General features: G+C 39.5%; 1 protein-coding gene and 1 non-coding gene across 2 annotated transcripts in view; one reads left to right on the forward strand and one right to left on the reverse strand.

Annotated features, from left to right (window-relative positions):
• Positions 1-4,782: 4,782 nt before the first annotated feature.
• Positions 4,783-17,316, reverse strand: part of LOC148074916 (serine/threonine-protein kinase B-raf-like) — a 41,391-nt gene continuing 28,857 nt past the window's right edge. The window contains exons 7-13 of the mRNA XM_087796153.1: positions 6,973-7,109; positions 6,779-6,896; positions 5,642-5,726; positions 5,394-5,570; positions 5,276-5,322; positions 4,897-5,006; positions 4,783-4,818 (exon numbers count right to left, since the gene is read on the reverse strand). Coding sequence (XP_087652279.1) covers positions 4,783-4,818; positions 4,897-5,006; positions 5,276-5,322; positions 5,394-5,570; positions 5,642-5,726; positions 6,779-6,896; positions 6,973-7,109 — 710 coding nt within the window. The remainder of the gene's footprint in view (positions 4,819-4,896; positions 5,007-5,275; positions 5,323-5,393; positions 5,571-5,641; positions 5,727-6,778; positions 6,897-6,972; positions 7,110-17,316) is intronic.
• LOC148074917 (small nucleolar RNA U3) lies at positions 13,310-13,522 on the forward strand. The gene has a single exon (XR_015712015.1). It is a non-coding gene; the product is annotated as a small nucleolar RNA U3 (small nucleolar RNA).

Genomic DNA, 17,316 nt, shown 5'->3' on the forward strand with positions numbered 1-17,316 from the left:
TAATGTCACAATATGTTTTGCATTTTTTTTAAATGAAATGTTATTTTTAAAATGTTTTGTATGTTTTATTTGTATCTGTATTGCAAAAACAAAGCAGGAGTCATTCATGATGAAGTGGAAAAAGCGAGCCATCTGCGGCGCCATCTAGATGTTACTAATGAAGTCCTGAGGTCGTCAGTCAACAAGATGTTTGCCAAGATTGTTCGATGGTCTGCTAGTGTTTAGTTTTAGTCCTCTTGACTCTTTTGTCTCAAAAAGGCACAAATCCACTTATTAATCTGATCAACAATTAAATTGATTATTGTTGTGGAAAATAATAATAAAAAAAGTTTTTTTACATTTGTTGTTAAAATGAATATTATTTTCAGTTAAATGACATTTGTATGTATTGTCTTCTAAAAAAGTAAAAAAAATATAGAAAATTGTAGAAAATTGAAAATATAATTTTACAGGAAAAAAAACTGAGATTTAATTATATTGTAAATGAAATTGTAATTTATTAACGTTTTGAACAGAACTCAAATCAGAAATAATATGCTTCAATTTTATTTCACTTTATTCCACATATTTAATTTAAAATATTTTAAAGCTTGACTAATGTAACTAACGTTTTTTATTTAAACATGTTCATTATAGAATCATATTATTACTACTACATACATTAAAATACATAAATGACAATTTCCACTTTTGGCACAGTCTCGTTTCAAAATAATTATGTCAAATGTAGAAAAAAGAACCAACCTTAATATTATTCCACAACATCATTTATTATTTGTATTGACCATTAGTAATGTATTTATTCATAGTTTCAGTTTTCTTTGAAGAAATAAATAACAATTTCTACATTCATATAGTTTTATTTTGTTATTATATAACAATTTACAAACAAGTAGATCAATCGCATTTTTTAACACTAAAGTGTTTATATTAACAATATTTTATTGATCAATTGTGACAGGACAATATTTAACTTATCTGAAATGTAAACGCCTTTAAAAGAGTCGTTGAAGTTATAAATTCCAATATTAATCCAAGATTTCAAGTAAAATGGCATCTTGCTCGGACGGTACAAGCTTGACAACAGCGCCACCAAGCGGAGAGAGGAAGAAGAAAGAAAAAAGACGACTACCATTCTCCACTTTTCATGCACTTCTTTAATATATCAGTTTTCCATATTCACAACAAATACATTAAGCTCTTTCTCCGTATGATACAGCCTTAAATATTTGTACACGCAACTGTTTTTCTTTTGCCTATCAAAATGTCTCTTAAATTGAACATTTTATAATTTGTTACATTTGTAGTTTCCATGCCTTCTAGCAAACTTGACAGTATTTCCTTTGTACAACTATTTACAGGTGGAACAAAACAAGAGAAAACGTCATGATCATTTTCAATTGAAAGGTTTTTGTGTTTGTGTGCGAGTGTAGGGAGTTTAAGGTGCAGGCAACAGGTCGAGAGAGAGGGAATGTTCCAGAAGAGTTGGTGACTGGAGCAGAGCTCAAGAGATATACAAGTCAAAAAAAAAGATAGAATGAGGCCGATGTGCGTCTAGCCCTGCACAGGTAGATATCCCGGCTGATACTGATGTGTGGAGGAGGCGACCACTTTCTTTTCAACTCATGTCAGCTCGTGACAACTTGGCTGTGACTTATGAAACATGAGTGATATCAGTGAACACGACCCAGGCCAGCTTCTCCCCGTGAGTCCAGGATGAACATGTGACCCGACTTCATCCATATGTGTCTCCGACAAACCATTCATTTTTACATTGAATTGTTTTTGTGGATTTTTGCGACACTATGTCACGATGAGTTTCTTTCGAGAGGAACCTTTTGATTAGAGCTCCAATGTATTTGAAAACCTATTTAAATGTTACAAATATGTGATTAAAAATAATGTTTTAGGTGTTTGTAAACTTTTGATAAAGTTGAATTAAAACAAACACAGAAGGTGTCGGATACGTTTCTGATTCACTTTGATGATTCATAATTCAACATTTCATTTCAAAGTCGACCGAATCATTGTCATCAATCCATCAAAATATGAATCACACATCTTAAGAAAACAAAGATCACTCATCATGAATGTGCGAAAGGTAAACTTGCGATGTTGCTCAACCGTAAACACAGTAGCCATGTCACGATACTTGGATATGAAAAACTTCACCGGAAGCAGCGTTCATGGATCAGCAGCCAAGAAAACCCTGAAAGGACGTGGATGTTATTTTCCTCATCTTGACTTGTCATCTGAATTCAATTGAAGGGAACTCTTGTTGTGTATGGTTTTGGGCGATGAATATCAGTGGACGACGCTAAGACAAGTGTAACTTTGAGGTGTAAACTTCAGCAGGATAAGAGCTGATCATGCAACAACCAGCAGCAGCCAATCATTGAAGTAAGTGACAACAAAAAGACCTTTTAAGAAGAGAATATCTTACTTTTTTTCTTCATGTACACACACTTTCATCTGTAAACCTTTTGCTGATATTAAAAAAAATAAAAAGTAAGACTTACTGTTGTTATCAACTGATTGTTTAAATGAGGGTAGAAAACATAGTTAGCATTCAGTCAGCTAAGTGCTAAGCTACGCTAAGCTAAGCTGAGAGAAAACAAGAGTGTAAAACTCCACACCAGAAGCAAAATATGTCGTAATGATGTTGCAAAGGGGGTCAAGGTAGACGTGTACGATGGACGACCACCTCTCTGTCCGTGTTTGAACACCTCTCATCAAGCTAGCAGTTGTTTTAGCTCTCATTGCTGTAGGAATGTTCACCCTCCCTTTTAAAAAAACAAGAGCCTCCTCCGGTTCATCATCGGCTCTTCGTCTCGGGACTCATGTTCCGATCAAAAAGGCTTCAATGCATTTTCTACAAAGTGCAAAGTACACAAGCGTCCAAAAGAAAGACTTGTTAGCTTAGATTCTGAAAGATTAGCTCATAAAACAAACCAAAAAAGTCACTTTAAATATGTAGGTATCTGCAGGCCTGCCTGTACAGAAAAAAAGGCAAAAATAAAACAACAGGTGGATTCTAATCAGGACACATGCCGGGATGAGCAACGTAAAGAAGTGTGGACGATAGAGAATGTTTCAGTGAGTAGCAGAGTGCAATATTAAAGCCATGTGATCCAAGAGAAGCTTTTCTCGTCACATGAAGTTAAAGGAGGCGAAGCAGGACTCGTCAGTGCCACATTTTGTGCTGCACAGAACCTTCTCTTGAAAAGGCAAAACACAAATTGAAAGACGAAGGAGATTCAAGTCATAGTTACAGGGTGAACCCCCCTCGCCGGGTCTCAGGACATCCGCCTCCGACAGACGCCGTCGTCATCGCCGTGCAGGCTCTGTCCTGAGTCGGCCTCAGTGCAGTGGAGATGACCGACCTTCGACCTGGCCCGGGGAAGAACCATCCCAAAACCTCTTTTCTGCCGTCTCCCGTGTCCTTCTTCAGCGGAGCGCTCCAGTCCTCCTCACAGCCTCGACCACCGGTCCTGTGTCTGAGTGTGCTGGGCGGTGTTCGGTGGACGGACTCCTCCAGCAGGTGGTCAGAGGGAGGAACACATTCTGCTAATATTCACTTGTTGGTGATGAATGGATCCACCGAAGGGACTTTTGAGAGGTGAAGAAGAAGGAGGGATGAACTGGTGTGAAACAGCACACATTACTTAAACGCCGAAAACTCCCCTGGGAAGCTAAAAAACAAAGGAGACAGAATTTTAGTGATGGATTGACGAGCATATGTCAGCAGTTATTCAGCTGGTTCTTGAAATAACCCAATAGACATTTTGAATTGTCAGGTTTGGACAAAACTTCTGAGATTCAAGGAAAACTGAAGTGAACATGTAACATTCTGTCGTAAGCTTGGGACAAGAGACAGAGGACACCCTGGACAGATCTCAACTTCTATACATTTAAACCATCACACGGATATCAAATCATAAACACTTCAATAATCCGCCATTAAGTGACGCTAACCTGCTGTTGACCAATGGCGTTTGTGTTTCTGTCATGTGACGTGTGACTTACCTCCACAACTTTATTGACACCACAATAGAACAATTTAATTCGTACAAGTGTTATTTATTTATTTTTTAATTCACAAACATTTTAAACATTGTACAATTACAATTAAGTGCAGCATCGTAGTATATCTCCATGAGGTGAATTATTATGGAGCCTCACATTTTGACCTTATTTTGAGCAGCATAAATCATTAATAAAGCTTTAAAGGAACTCTGTCGATTTATGAGAAAATGTATGTTATTCAAGTTTGCCTTATAGTCCCAAAAATATGGTACACTAGTTTATGTGAGTCATTTGTTAACTTTAATTTAGTTCCTGAAATGGGTCTACAAGAATAAATCGTTTTGGTCTGATAATTACTGTAAGGGCTTTGCTGTGATGGGATTAGGAGGTTTATTAAACGGATACAGAACAGTGGTTATATAGGGCAACTGCAAGTAACTAGTTACACATGCCTCGACTGCGTAGAAAGAATAGTGTGGTATCTAGAGACTAGGGGTGTCGATGTTTGCAGACACGCCTACAGTAAGAATCAGTTACGAACATGCTTCTCTGAACTGTGGGAGGAAAGTCGAGTGCAGAGACGCAAATAAAACCTACCATAGCCACCGGCCTGTATTGGGGTCTTGGGTGACGCGCAGGCATACAAGCTGAAGTCCTCCGTCTGGAAACCAGCTCTGTTTAACGACGGCTCCGAGGCGCTGCGGTGGATTTTGGGGAGCCAGGATCTCAAAAGAACAATGAGACTCAGAATAAGTCTTACTTCACTTTCAAAGGTAAAACTTCTTTGAGATCCTTGGATAAACATAAACAAACTCTTTTGAAATAAAATTAAAAAATACTGATATAGCTTGAACAAGTGTGTGATCCCACCTGGGGGAAAAGGGGGCGCTCTTCTCTCTTCTTCTTCAGGCAGTCGGCCATCACTGTGGCCAGGCCGAAGTCACCGATCTTTACCGTCAGGTCCTCGTGGAGGAAAATATCTGGAGGAGAAGTCGTCAAGGACACTTCCTGGGAAGAATGCTCTTCATTTCTGGAAAAAAGATATTCTTACAATTGTAATTCTTTTGTTAGACGTTTGATAAACCAAAGATCAATGGTTGTCTTATCCACAATCAAAATGGGACACCTGTCACTCAAGGAGCTAATGAGTGATAGGAATAACACGAGTTTCAATGCTTTTGATTTTTCTTTTAAAGTAGTTTCATGTAACTTTCAATAACTCCAGACTGGTTGATCTCTCTTAGGATACTGTTGCTCTTCAGATCCCGGTGGATGATTGATTTGGCGTGAAGATAACTGTTCAGGAAAAAACACAAAGCAACATAAGCGAGAAGCACAAACAACAACAAACAAGTGTAGCGACTCACTCCATGCCCTGAGCCGTCTGCCGGGCAATGTCGATGAGCTTGATCATCTCGAACTTGGTCTCCATGATGTGCAGGTGATGGTAGAGACTGGAGCCTTCGCACCACTGGGTGACGATGGCCAGCTGGGGCTTGGTGGTGTAGCCCATGAACAGCAATATGTTCACGTGACGCGTTTTCCTGTCGCACACAAACACAGATGTTTAAGTCCAAGGCAGAGGTCAAAGGTTCGAGTTAGTGACATGAGCTACCTGAGGACTCCCACTTCATTCTTGAAGGCTTGAAGCTGTTGAGGGGTGGGTGCCGTCACGTTCAACATCTTCACAGCAACATCGCCTGAAATTGAAGATTAATAAAATAAGCTGCTTGTTCTAATTCACATGTGTCACACATTCACGGGCAGGAGGGGCCAATACATGCTCGTGTTGATATGTTGACTGATAAAGATGACAGTAGTTAAGATGAGGAATAGAGATTATCAAAAATAAAAGCAAAATTGAGGATGATGAAAGGTTTGTTTGATTAAAATGTAAAAATAAAAAGATAATTCAGACATGATCCTAATCAGAGACATGCTTACTGTTAAATACAGCAAAATGTTAATATTAAAATAAAATAAAATAAAATTGTTTCCTGACTCCCATCGTATATATATGCAAAAAATACACACAAAAAAAGGGTGTGTCGTCCACGTTGTCTGGTACAACTTTTAGCCATCATGAAACATTTTGGCTAGAAAAAAACTCAATAAATTCACACTTTCCCATAATGCCCAGAGACAATTTCTCTTAACGAAGTTTCAACATAAAGCATGTTGAAGTAGAACCTCAATGTAAATCAGCTCTGATAGTCTCTGGTTCAAATTGTATTTCAATGCAAACAAAGGCCTTATCATTAGATTCTTGAATGTACTGTAGTACCTTTAAATACTTTTATGGATTCTAGGGAACCCTAGCAAATCTACATGTTGTTAGACCCACAACCTCAACTGCTAGAAGATTTGTGTGATTGAGTTTGACACCACTTCTCTATTGAGTCTGGTCGAACTATTTAAGCTCATTTTTATCTTCCCTGTAACATGTTTACAAAGGACCAGGGATTAGTAAAGACACTCGCCACGATAATGATATAAATGGCAGTTACCAAACAGTGTTCGGTTTTGCTGCCATTTTCTTTCTGATTTTGTTTAAAATATATATATTAGGGATAAGGATGCAACGTTCCTAATGTATCCTATTAGTAACAATTTCATTAAAGTTATTGACATTGGTATAAAACCTTAATAATTGGAATAAAAAAAAAAATCCATCCCTTAGAAAAGAAACTTCATTAACACTAGTCTGTAGACTCTAGCAGCGTTAAACTAAACTATTTAGACCGACTCTTACCGTGCCACTTTCCCTTGAAGACCGTTCCAAATGAACCAGATCCTATCCTCTGACCCAGAGTGATCTGGCCCTCAGATATCTCCCAGTCGTCGCTGGAGTCCCTCCTCCCGAGAGTTTTCTGTTTCACGGCACATCACCATCACCTTCATCATCACCACAGCAACGTTCATCAAAGCACAAAGACGGTCTCTTACCATTTTATTGCGATCTTCAGACGAGGACGACGACTTGCGCTCTCTTTGTGGACACGGGGACTTCTGCGGGACCTTGACGTTGGTCAGAGAGCCGGGTAGAGATGCAGGAGGAGTGGCGGACAGACCTGTGGTGGTACCTGGACAGCAGGGGAAACAGAGAAAAAGCATTTGGAGCTTGAAAAAGTGAGTTAAGGCAGAAGAGGAGAGAAGAAGAAAGTTGACTTTAAAGAGTGCGTTTGCCGTTTGAATGTGCAGAAGAGGTCATGCAGTGGCAAATAATGTTTGTTACCCTATGATTTATTATTTTTTCATTTTACATCATGAATGAAACTCATTCGTACTTTGACTCTCAATTGTGAATACTTTCAAGAATGATTTATACAAGTTAAAAGCCTTAATAATTACAAATCTAAAACTAATTATTTTATTGACTTGCAGTCACGTTTATGCAATTTAATGAAAGAGGTCATATATATATAAATAAATGGCTCAGTTAGACTATTCTTATTTATAAGGCCAAATATTTTTTAATGGAGCTACACTGGTAAATGATACATGGACATTTTAAATACTACATTCATTATCAAAAGGCTTAACTTATCTAAGGAATCTCTTAAAAACAGCATCATTTATTTGCATATATTTACCATACAATGATGAAGAAAACGACTCTTTTGAAGTCTGTGTGTAACAAAAGTGCATCACAGTGTTTGAAACAGTAAGATTGAAGTGAATCCCACAACCATGAGAGAGAACATGTGAAAACATAAAGAGGGAAACACACACAGTGGACTTGACACAAGGTAAAGGGGCTGTTGTGCTGGGGTGGAGGTGTAGGTGAAGGAGGAAGAGGATGGGGGAAGAGAGGAAGAACACAGGAACACACAGAGGCCTAACTACCTCGGAAAACAGGCTCGGGCTCAAAATCAAAGACTATGTCATTGGGGTAGGAGTATAGGAGGGGGCTTGAGGTCCGTGTTCGGTGCTTCCTCAAGCAGCGGGCGGGGTGGGTCGGGGGGGCTGCAGGGCAAAAAGAGACAGACACACCATCACTGCTACTCACCCGGCCCCTCTAACCACCAACTGTCCATGGTTTTGCTCATGGCTTTACTGGAGCATTCATCTTACAACTATCACAGTTCCACTTCCTATTTTTAAACATTACCAGTTCAGTGAAGACGATTCTCTGAGACCAATCGTGGCAGAAACTAATACTGGCAACTCTTGATCCTTCTTAACATTTATAGTTAGAAAAATAAGTTTTTCACATTTCCATATTTTTATATTGAAGCAATCATTGACTGTAATTACATCTGTTAAGCAATGTCAAAGAAAACGCCTTTACTCATTGTGTTATGCACAGTACTTTTATTTTGAAGGATGTGTATTGTTCGATCCCGGATGTGATGTGTGACTTGCTCCGGGAAAAGATGATTAACGCTTGTGTGTTCCAGCCGTTGTTTAATGAAGAAAATAAAGCAATGATTGAAGCTGTACTGAAGTGGAGTTTGAATGAAAATCCTTAACAGGTTATGGGCCCAGACAGCTTCGGTCACCGCTAGTGACTAATGACGGACAGAAGTGGCAGAGAATGAGAGCCAACTTGAAGATAAGTACCGGGCAAAGTTACGAGGAGCGTCGCGACGCAATACGCGAACGCTAGAGCTAAGAGCTAAGTGCTAACAAGCTAGCAGAAGAAAAGACCGCAAAACACGTGTAGAGATGAAGAACAGAGGAGCCGCAGGGATGCTATCGCCGCAACTGTTTTTTGACGGAACAGATGATAAGCATGACCTTTGGGAAACGAGATTGCTTGGTCACTTGCATATCTTAAACCTGACAGAGACTATTTTGCATGAGCCCACGGATGCTAGTGAAGAGCAGTTAGCTCTAGACGGAAGGAAGAATGCTGACTGTATTGCCGAACTGATATGACTGATAGATGATAAAAGTCTATCTCTAATCAGACATGACGCTGCTGATAAAGGCAGGGAGGCACTGAAGATATTGAAAGAACATTATTCTGGAAAAAGCAAGCCAAGAATAATAAGTTTATACACATCGTTGACCAAGCTGCGGATGGCAGACAACGAAAGTGTCACAGTTTATATTATAAGAGCGGAAAATATTATCACTGCTTTGAGAAATGGAGGTGAAGCTATGAGTGATGGACTAATCATAGCCATGATACTTGGTGGACTACCGGACATGTTCAGGCCTCTAGCTGTCCATGTGACACAAAATGAAGACCAAGTTACATTCACAGACTTTAAGAGGAGGCTGAGAATCTATGAAGAAGCTGAAAAGATGAAAACGGCTGAATCAACGGACAATGTAATGAAAACACACATAAAACATAGCAAGCAAAATATGAATACACACTTTAATAACAAAAGACATGAAGATGTAAGTGTGACATGCTACAGGTGTGGAATAAAAGGACACATAGCAAGACAATGTACGCCAAAAGTGTGGTGCAGTTACTGTAAAAGCAACACACATAAAGAATCCCTGTGCAAGAAAAAGGGAGATCAAGATGGTGCCAGAAAAGTTGCAGAGAAAGAGCAAGAAGGTGATGACGACCATCTCTTCATGGCGAAACATACAAAGACTGAGAGACCAGCTGACAACATAAAGATGAAAAGCATCATGGTGGATGGAGGAGCAACCTCTCACATCGTGAACCACATGAGCAAGTTTGTGAGTTTCGACGACACATTTCAGCCAGAGACCCACGCAGTCGAGCTGGCAGATGGGACCGAGTGCAACGGAATCGCCCAACGCAGAGGGACCGCTGTGATTCATCTCCTGGACAGCACCGGACGACAACACAGAGCACAGCTTCGGCAAGCACTCTACATGCCAACGTACCCCCAAGACATCTTCTCAGTGGCGAGAGCAGCGAATGGAGGAGCAACAGTCAGGTTCAAGAAAAAGAACAGTCACATGATTACAAAAGATGGCAGCAGGTTTGACATTCATGAAAGTGGCAATTTGTATTATTTATCAACTGTTGAACAGAGTGTTGATAAATGTAAAGTGTCCCACGACATACAAACCTGGCATGAGATTATGGGTCATTGCAATTATGAAGATGTACAAAAATTACAAGGTGTTGTAAAAGGCATGGTGATAAATGGGAGTGTGGTCAGACCAACACAGATATGTGAAGTGTGTACGAAAGGAAAATTCACACAGAGTAGAAATAGGGAGCCAGACAGAAAAGCTACAAAACCATTACAGCTAGTCCACACTGATCTAGCAGGTCCAATGCGAACCCCGAGCATAGAGGGACACAGATACGCTCAATCTTTTACAGATGACTACTCAGGTACAATGTTTGTGTACTTCCTTAAAGCTAAAAGTGATGCAGTTCATGCCACAGAAAGATTCTTGGCAGACATAGCACCTTATGGTGAAGTCAAGTGCGTCCGTTCAGACAACGGCACTGAGTTTACAACTCAAGTTTTCCAAGAACTGTTGACCAAGAATAGGATAAGGCATGAAAAGTCAGCGCCCTATTCGCCACACCAAAATGGCACAGCAGAGAGAGGTTGGCGAACTCTCTATGACATGGGCAGGTGTTTACTGTTAGAGAGTAACTTACCAGATAAACTATGGAACTATGCTGTACAGACAGCTGCTTACGTTAGAAACAGGTGCTACAGCAGACGCACAAGAAAAACTCCATATGAGATGTTTACAGGCGTGAAACCGGATGTTTCCAAACTGCAGAAGTTCGGGTCCATCTGTTTTGCCTACAAACAAGAGAAAGGGAAGTTGGATTCCAGGTGCCAGCAAGGTGTTTTTATAGGATATGATAAAAACAGCCCAGCTTATCTGGTGTACTATCCAGACACAGAAAAAGTCCAAAAGCACAGGTTAGTGAAATTCACAACCAAAACAGCAAATGAAAAAGAGACACAAACATCTGAAGCACACATTGAGTATTGTGATAGAGATGTACAGCCAAAAAGTCATGACAATGGAGAAATGGTTGATGAAAACAAAGAAAATGCATCAAGTCATGATAAGGAAAGTGATGTTTCGGAGACTGCTCCAAAACAGACTGAAGTGTCTCAGCGAGAAGACGATGCTGAGAGAACAAGGCGGAACCCAAAGAGGGAAAGAAAGAAACCAACTTACCTACAGGACTTTGAAACGGAAGAAAAGGTAGACAAACTACAAACATGTATTGACTTCTGTTACAGAGCAGTGTGTGACATTCCTCAGACTTACAAGGATGCCATTGCTTCAACCAACTCAAGGCAGTGGATCAATGCTATGAATGAGGAGATGCAGTCACTGGAGGAAAATGAAACATTCAGCCTCACCCATCTTCCACCAGGCAAACGAGCAGTGGGGGGCAGATGGGTGTACGCACTCAAGAGTAACACTGATGGAACAGAAAAGTACAAAGCAAGATACGTAGCAAAAGGCTACAGTCAAAAACAAGGAACTGATTACGAAGAGACATTCTCACCTACTGCTGATATGACCAGTGTGAGGGTGATCATGCAGAAGGCAGCGCAGGAGAATCTGCTGCTGCATCAGATGGACGTTAAGACAGCATATTTACATGCACCTATTGATTTTGCACTTTACATTGAGCAACCAGATGGTTACGAGACATGGTCAGACACAGGTGAGAAACTGGTGTGTAAACTGCATAAGTCTCTCTATGGTCTCAAGCAGTCCGGAAGAAACTGGAATGCTATGTTACATGCATGTTTGATCAGAAATGATTTCACACAGAACCCTGCTGATCATTGTGTGTATACAAAAGAAAAACATGATGAAAAGGTAATCCTCATTATATGGGTTGATGATTTGATAATAGCAGCTAGCAATGAAAGTGTATTAACAAATGTGAAAACAATGCTAACTGAAAAGTTCAAAATGAAAGATCTGGGAAGACTCAGACATTTTCTGGGAATAGACTTTGAGCAAACAGAAGGCCAAGTTGTTATGTCACAGAAAAGATATGTGAACAAAATACTGAAAAGATTTGAAATGGAAGACTGTAGGGCAAGAGAGACCCCATGTGAACCAAAACTTGACTATTCAGAAAATGCTGAAAAAATGACAAATTCAAGAAAGTACAGAGAGGCAGTGGGAAGTTTAATATATTTGTCCACATGCACTAGACCAGACATAAGTTTTGTGGTCAGTAAACTCTCACAGCATTTTGATGATCCAACTGAAGAACACTGGAGCACTGTAAAACATGTCTTTAGGTACCTTAAAGGTACAGCAGAACAAGGTTTATGCTTCAAAAGAAATGACACAAGTAAACTAGGTTTGAAAGTGTACAGTGATGCAGACTGGGCATCAGAGAGAGCAGACAGGCGCAGTATCTCAGGTTATTGTGTCAGTTTATGTGAAGGAAGCTCTCTAATTTCATGGAAATCAAGAAAACAACCAACGGTTGCACTTTCTACATGTGAAGCAGAATACATTGCTTTAGCATCAGCTATACAGGAATGTATATATTTGAAACAGCTACTTAAAGGAATGGACAAGTACCAGTATGCACAAACAAAAGTGTACGAAGACAACCAAGGTACTATTGCACTTGCCAAGAACCCTGTAAACAGGCAAAGATGTAAGCACATAGACATCAAGTATCATTTCATCGGGGAGATTGTAAACACTGGCAAGATACATCTGGAGTATTGTCCTACTGAGCAAATGCTTGCTGATGTAATGACAAAACCAGCAACTAAACTGAAACTGAAAAGGTTTGTCAAAGATATGTTTGGTACATAAAAGTAAGTACAATTTTGTGTTCTCGGGAAACCCATTAAGTGTATACATACATGTGTACCAATTGTTATTATAGTTACATATTTAACCAAGTAGCTGAGTGTGTAGAAGCTGTTGGATGAATCATTTTATCATATTTGGTTGTTCAAGCAAAGCGAACTACACAAAATTAAATGTATATGGTATTGTCTTTTTCAACATTCCATTTATATTCATATTCATTATTGGGTCTCACACACACACACACACACACACAAAAGACTAAGAGCACGCAGACGCGGAATGGTTGGAAAGAAAGCCACAGGATGTTTGGGAAATGTTGCGTGTTGATCTTCATAATAATAATAATAATCTCTATTTATATAGCGCCTTTATAGACCAGGGTCACAAAGCGCTTTGACAGCCATTCACACATACTGATGGGAGTAGGCTGCACCACATGGCGCTGAATCTGCCATCAGGGTAAAGCGTCTTGCTCAGGGACACAACAACACAAGCTTGTCTGGAGCTGGGATTGAACCTGCAACCTTTTGGACTGCAGGCAACCACTCTACCATCTGAGCTATGACGCCCCTTATGACCCCTAGGGATCATTTCTATAGTTCTTAACTTAAGAAATGTGTTTGTAAAGTGTTTGGTGTCACTAACCATGATGAAGAGTTGTGATATTCCTTCCTGAGTGTGAAGCAGACAGAGAATAATGATTGACTTCATATGTTCTCTGTCATTGATGATCCTTCTTTACTTCCTTGTGCAGTATTGAGAGGAATATGATCAGAGCGGTGATTGAATGTCAAAGTTAAACATAAACAATAAGCATTGTCAGGAGCATCTGGGTGAACATCAATGTGATGTTGTGAAGAAGCTCTCAATAGAACCTGATACATTTACTAAATAACCCCCACAAACAGAGACATTTCTAAATAATTCACATTTTAAACAAAGGGGTCAAGCATTCTTCCGTGATTTGGACCCGAAAGACGTGTTTCGAAGGACAGAGAAAACACCTGTAGCGGCGCAGACAACGAAGCTAGGAGCCAACATGGCCGACATGGATCTCATCCTGCAAGAACTGAGAGGGTTCTGACAGGAAAGTAAAACTCAATTTCAATCATTAAAAGAAGAGATGTCGGAGCTAAATACAAGGATGGAAGAGGCAGAGGGACGGATGGTGACGGCAGAAGAAAGGCTTCAGAACGTCGAGGAAGTTTATACGGAGATGCTAAAGCTACACGCGAGAGTCGAGGAGAAGATGGTGGACTTGGAAAGTCGATCTAGAAGAGAAAAGAAGAAAAGAATACGGATCTATGGCGTTCCGGAGGAGGCTGAGGAGTCATCCTCCATGATAACTTTTGTGGAGAACTTGCTTCGTGAAGGACTTGGGATGACAGAAAGCAGAGGAGCTGAGGATGGAGAGAGCGCACCGGTCCACTAGACCTCCATCATCGTCAAGTTTCTGAGTTTCTCAACGAAAGAGTCGATTCTTCCCAAGGTGTGGCAGAGCAGAGGATTCTCCTGGAAATCTAACCAAATAAACATGGATCAAGATTATCCTCCAGCCATCATCAAACAGCGGTGCGAGTATGCAGAGGTGCGCAAAGTCCTGAAGGAAAACCAAGTTCAATTTCAGACTCTCTTCACGGCCAGACTACGAGTGAAATACAAAGACGGAACCAGAACCTACGCTACAGTGGAGGAAGCAACGGAGGATCTGAGAAAATGGAGATACGACGTCACACTTGCATGTCAGTTCCTGAGACCCTCCTTTGAGAGTCACTCAAGTTGTTTATTAAGTTGAATGTAATATTGAGTTTGTTAGATTTTCTGGCTTTGTTTATTTGTTTTTGGTTTTTGAGGGGGGAGGGAGCATACCAGTTTTGTGAAATTGTTCAAAAAGGACACCAGTAATGGATAAAAGATCAATAAATATTGTTTTGTTCAATATTAACGGCGTACTCAACGCAGTTAAAAGGGCGAAGATATTGTCAAAAACTTGAGAAAGATAAAATGCACATTGCTTTCTTACAAGAAACACATCTTGATGACATAGAACATGGTAAACTGAATAAATCAGGATTTAAACACGTCTATTATGCTTCTCACAGTTCAGGAAGAAGGAGGGGAGTGACAATCCTCATAAATAACACAGTCAATTACCAGCACATCTCAGAGTATAAAGATAATGAAGGTAGATTTATAACAATTACAGGTAAAGTTGAAGATGATTTGGTGAGTTTCTTTAACGTGTATGTTCCACCTGGGAGTGACTAGTCCTTCTTTAAACGTTTACTTGAAATAATGACAACAAAAAGCCAAGGGATGTTGATTTGTGGGGGCGACTTCAATCTTCCACTTAACCCCAAAATGGACTCATCTAATGGCAAGTCAGACACAAGAAACATCAACAATAAGTTCAACAATATTATGGAAGAAGTGGGAATTATTGTTACTTGGAGAGAGTTGAACTCAAAAAGTCGAGAATATACACATTACTCAGCAGCTCATAATGTTTACTCTCGTGATCTGTTGTTATCTGTGAAATAGGCCCTAGTAGTGTTTCTGACCACGGTCCTGTCTATATGACGTTTGTCTGGTCAAAAGCTTAGATCTACAGTTTGGAGACTAAATTCGAAAATTTTAAATAGCCACGCTATTAAAGATAAACTGAAAGCTGAAATTGAAGATTATTTAGAATTAAATGATAAAAAGGAAGTATAACCACCAATATTATGGGATGCTCTAAACAAAGGCTGTGTTGAGGAGTAAAATAATTTCTATCTTTTCATAGGAGAAGAAACTCAGACAACAAAAACTTATGGAATTAGAAGACAAACTGAGGACAACTCAAATGAAACACTCTCAGTCCTTAGATGATGACACTCAATTGAAAGTTCAAAAACTAAGAAAAGAAATAGATCAAATAAATACACATGAAATACAAACAAAAACTACTTTTCACCAAGCAAAAATACTACGAGGCTGGTGGAAAATCTATGAGGCTCCTGTCCTACAAATTGAGAAAACAGCAAGCTGACCGGTCTATACACAAAATCAGAGACCCCACAACTAAAAAAGTGGAAACTAATCAACAAAACATTCAGAAATGTTTCTTAAAATGTTATGAAAAGCTCTATTCTCAACCTCTAACAGCTAATGTCCACCAGATTGACAAATTATTATCCCATATTGAGCTTCTAATGGTTAACAATGAACAAAACTAAAAATTAACATAAAAAAAATGAACTTTGATCAGCAATTAAAAGATTAAAAGGAGGGAAATCCCCCTGAACAGATGGATTTACCTCCGAGTGGTGCAAAATAATGCAAGATCAACTAACTACTACACTCCTGAGAACATTTAACTAGGTTTTAGAACATAAAGTTGTACCTCATGGAGCGAGGCGATCATATCTGTCATTCCCAAAGAAGGGAAAGATAATATGGAATCTGGGAATTACTGTCCAGTGAGCGTTTTGAACATTAATCATAAACTGTCCACCTCCATACTAACAAGAAGAATTGAACCAATCTTACCTAAATTAATTCATGAGGACCAGAAAGGCTTTGTTGGAAATAGACAAACTCAAGATAGCATCAGGAGAGCATTACACATTATAAGACAAGCTGGGAATCAAAACTTGGAAACGCTGTTACTGAGTCTGGACGCAGAAAAGGCGTTCGACTCAGTAAGTTGGTCATTTTTATATTAAGTTTTAGCAAAAATTGGATTTCATGATACTATAATTGATACTTTTGCAGCATTATACAAAACACCAATGGCTCGAATTAAATGAATGGAGATTTAACAAAATCATTTGTTCTGAAGAGAGGAAACTGACAGGGGTGTTGTGCGTCACTATTGTTTGCCATTTTCATAGAACCTCTGGGTCAATGGATAAGGCAGAGGACAGAAATCCAAGGAGTCATGATGTCCACGGGGGAGCAAAAGCTTGCGTTGTTTGCTGATGATTTATTGTTGACCATAACACAACCTTCTCAGACACAAGTGATGGAGATGCTAAAAGAATATGGTCTACTATCAGGCTACAAAATTAATATTGATAAAACCCAACTTCTAACACTGAACTATGACCCACCATGAAAAATCAGGAATATGTATAACTGGAAATGGGATGCAAAATTCTAATATTTAGGGGTGTCACTACCTAGAGACTTGCTGAGACTGTATGACCTCAACTATGGACCTTTGAGTGAAAGAATTAAGTTGGATTTACAAAGATGGGCAACTATACCATATTTAAATCTTCACTCAAGGATAGACTCCATCAGGATGAATATTCTGCCACGAATATTATATCATTTTCAATGTCTCCTGGTCAAAATTCCATCAAAACAATTTATAGAATGGGACAGATTAATTTCAAGATTTATGTGGGAGGAGAACAAACCCAGGGTCAGATATAAAACACTGCAATTAAGTAAAGAGAAGGGAGGTATGGGCCTGCCCTGCCTTCAACATTATTACCATGCAGCACAGTTGAGGCCCTTAATCTGTCTCTGTTCAAGATCTTACACTGCAGGTTGGAAGAACTTGGAAGGTTCTAGCGTAAATGGTGT

Source organism: Callionymus lyra, chromosome 7 (genome assembly GCF_982586985.1).
Source record: "Callionymus lyra chromosome 7, fCalLyr1.hap1.1, whole genome shotgun sequence".
In the NCBI taxonomy this organism is placed as follows: Eukaryota; Metazoa; Chordata; class Actinopteri; order Syngnathiformes; family Callionymidae; genus Callionymus; species Callionymus lyra.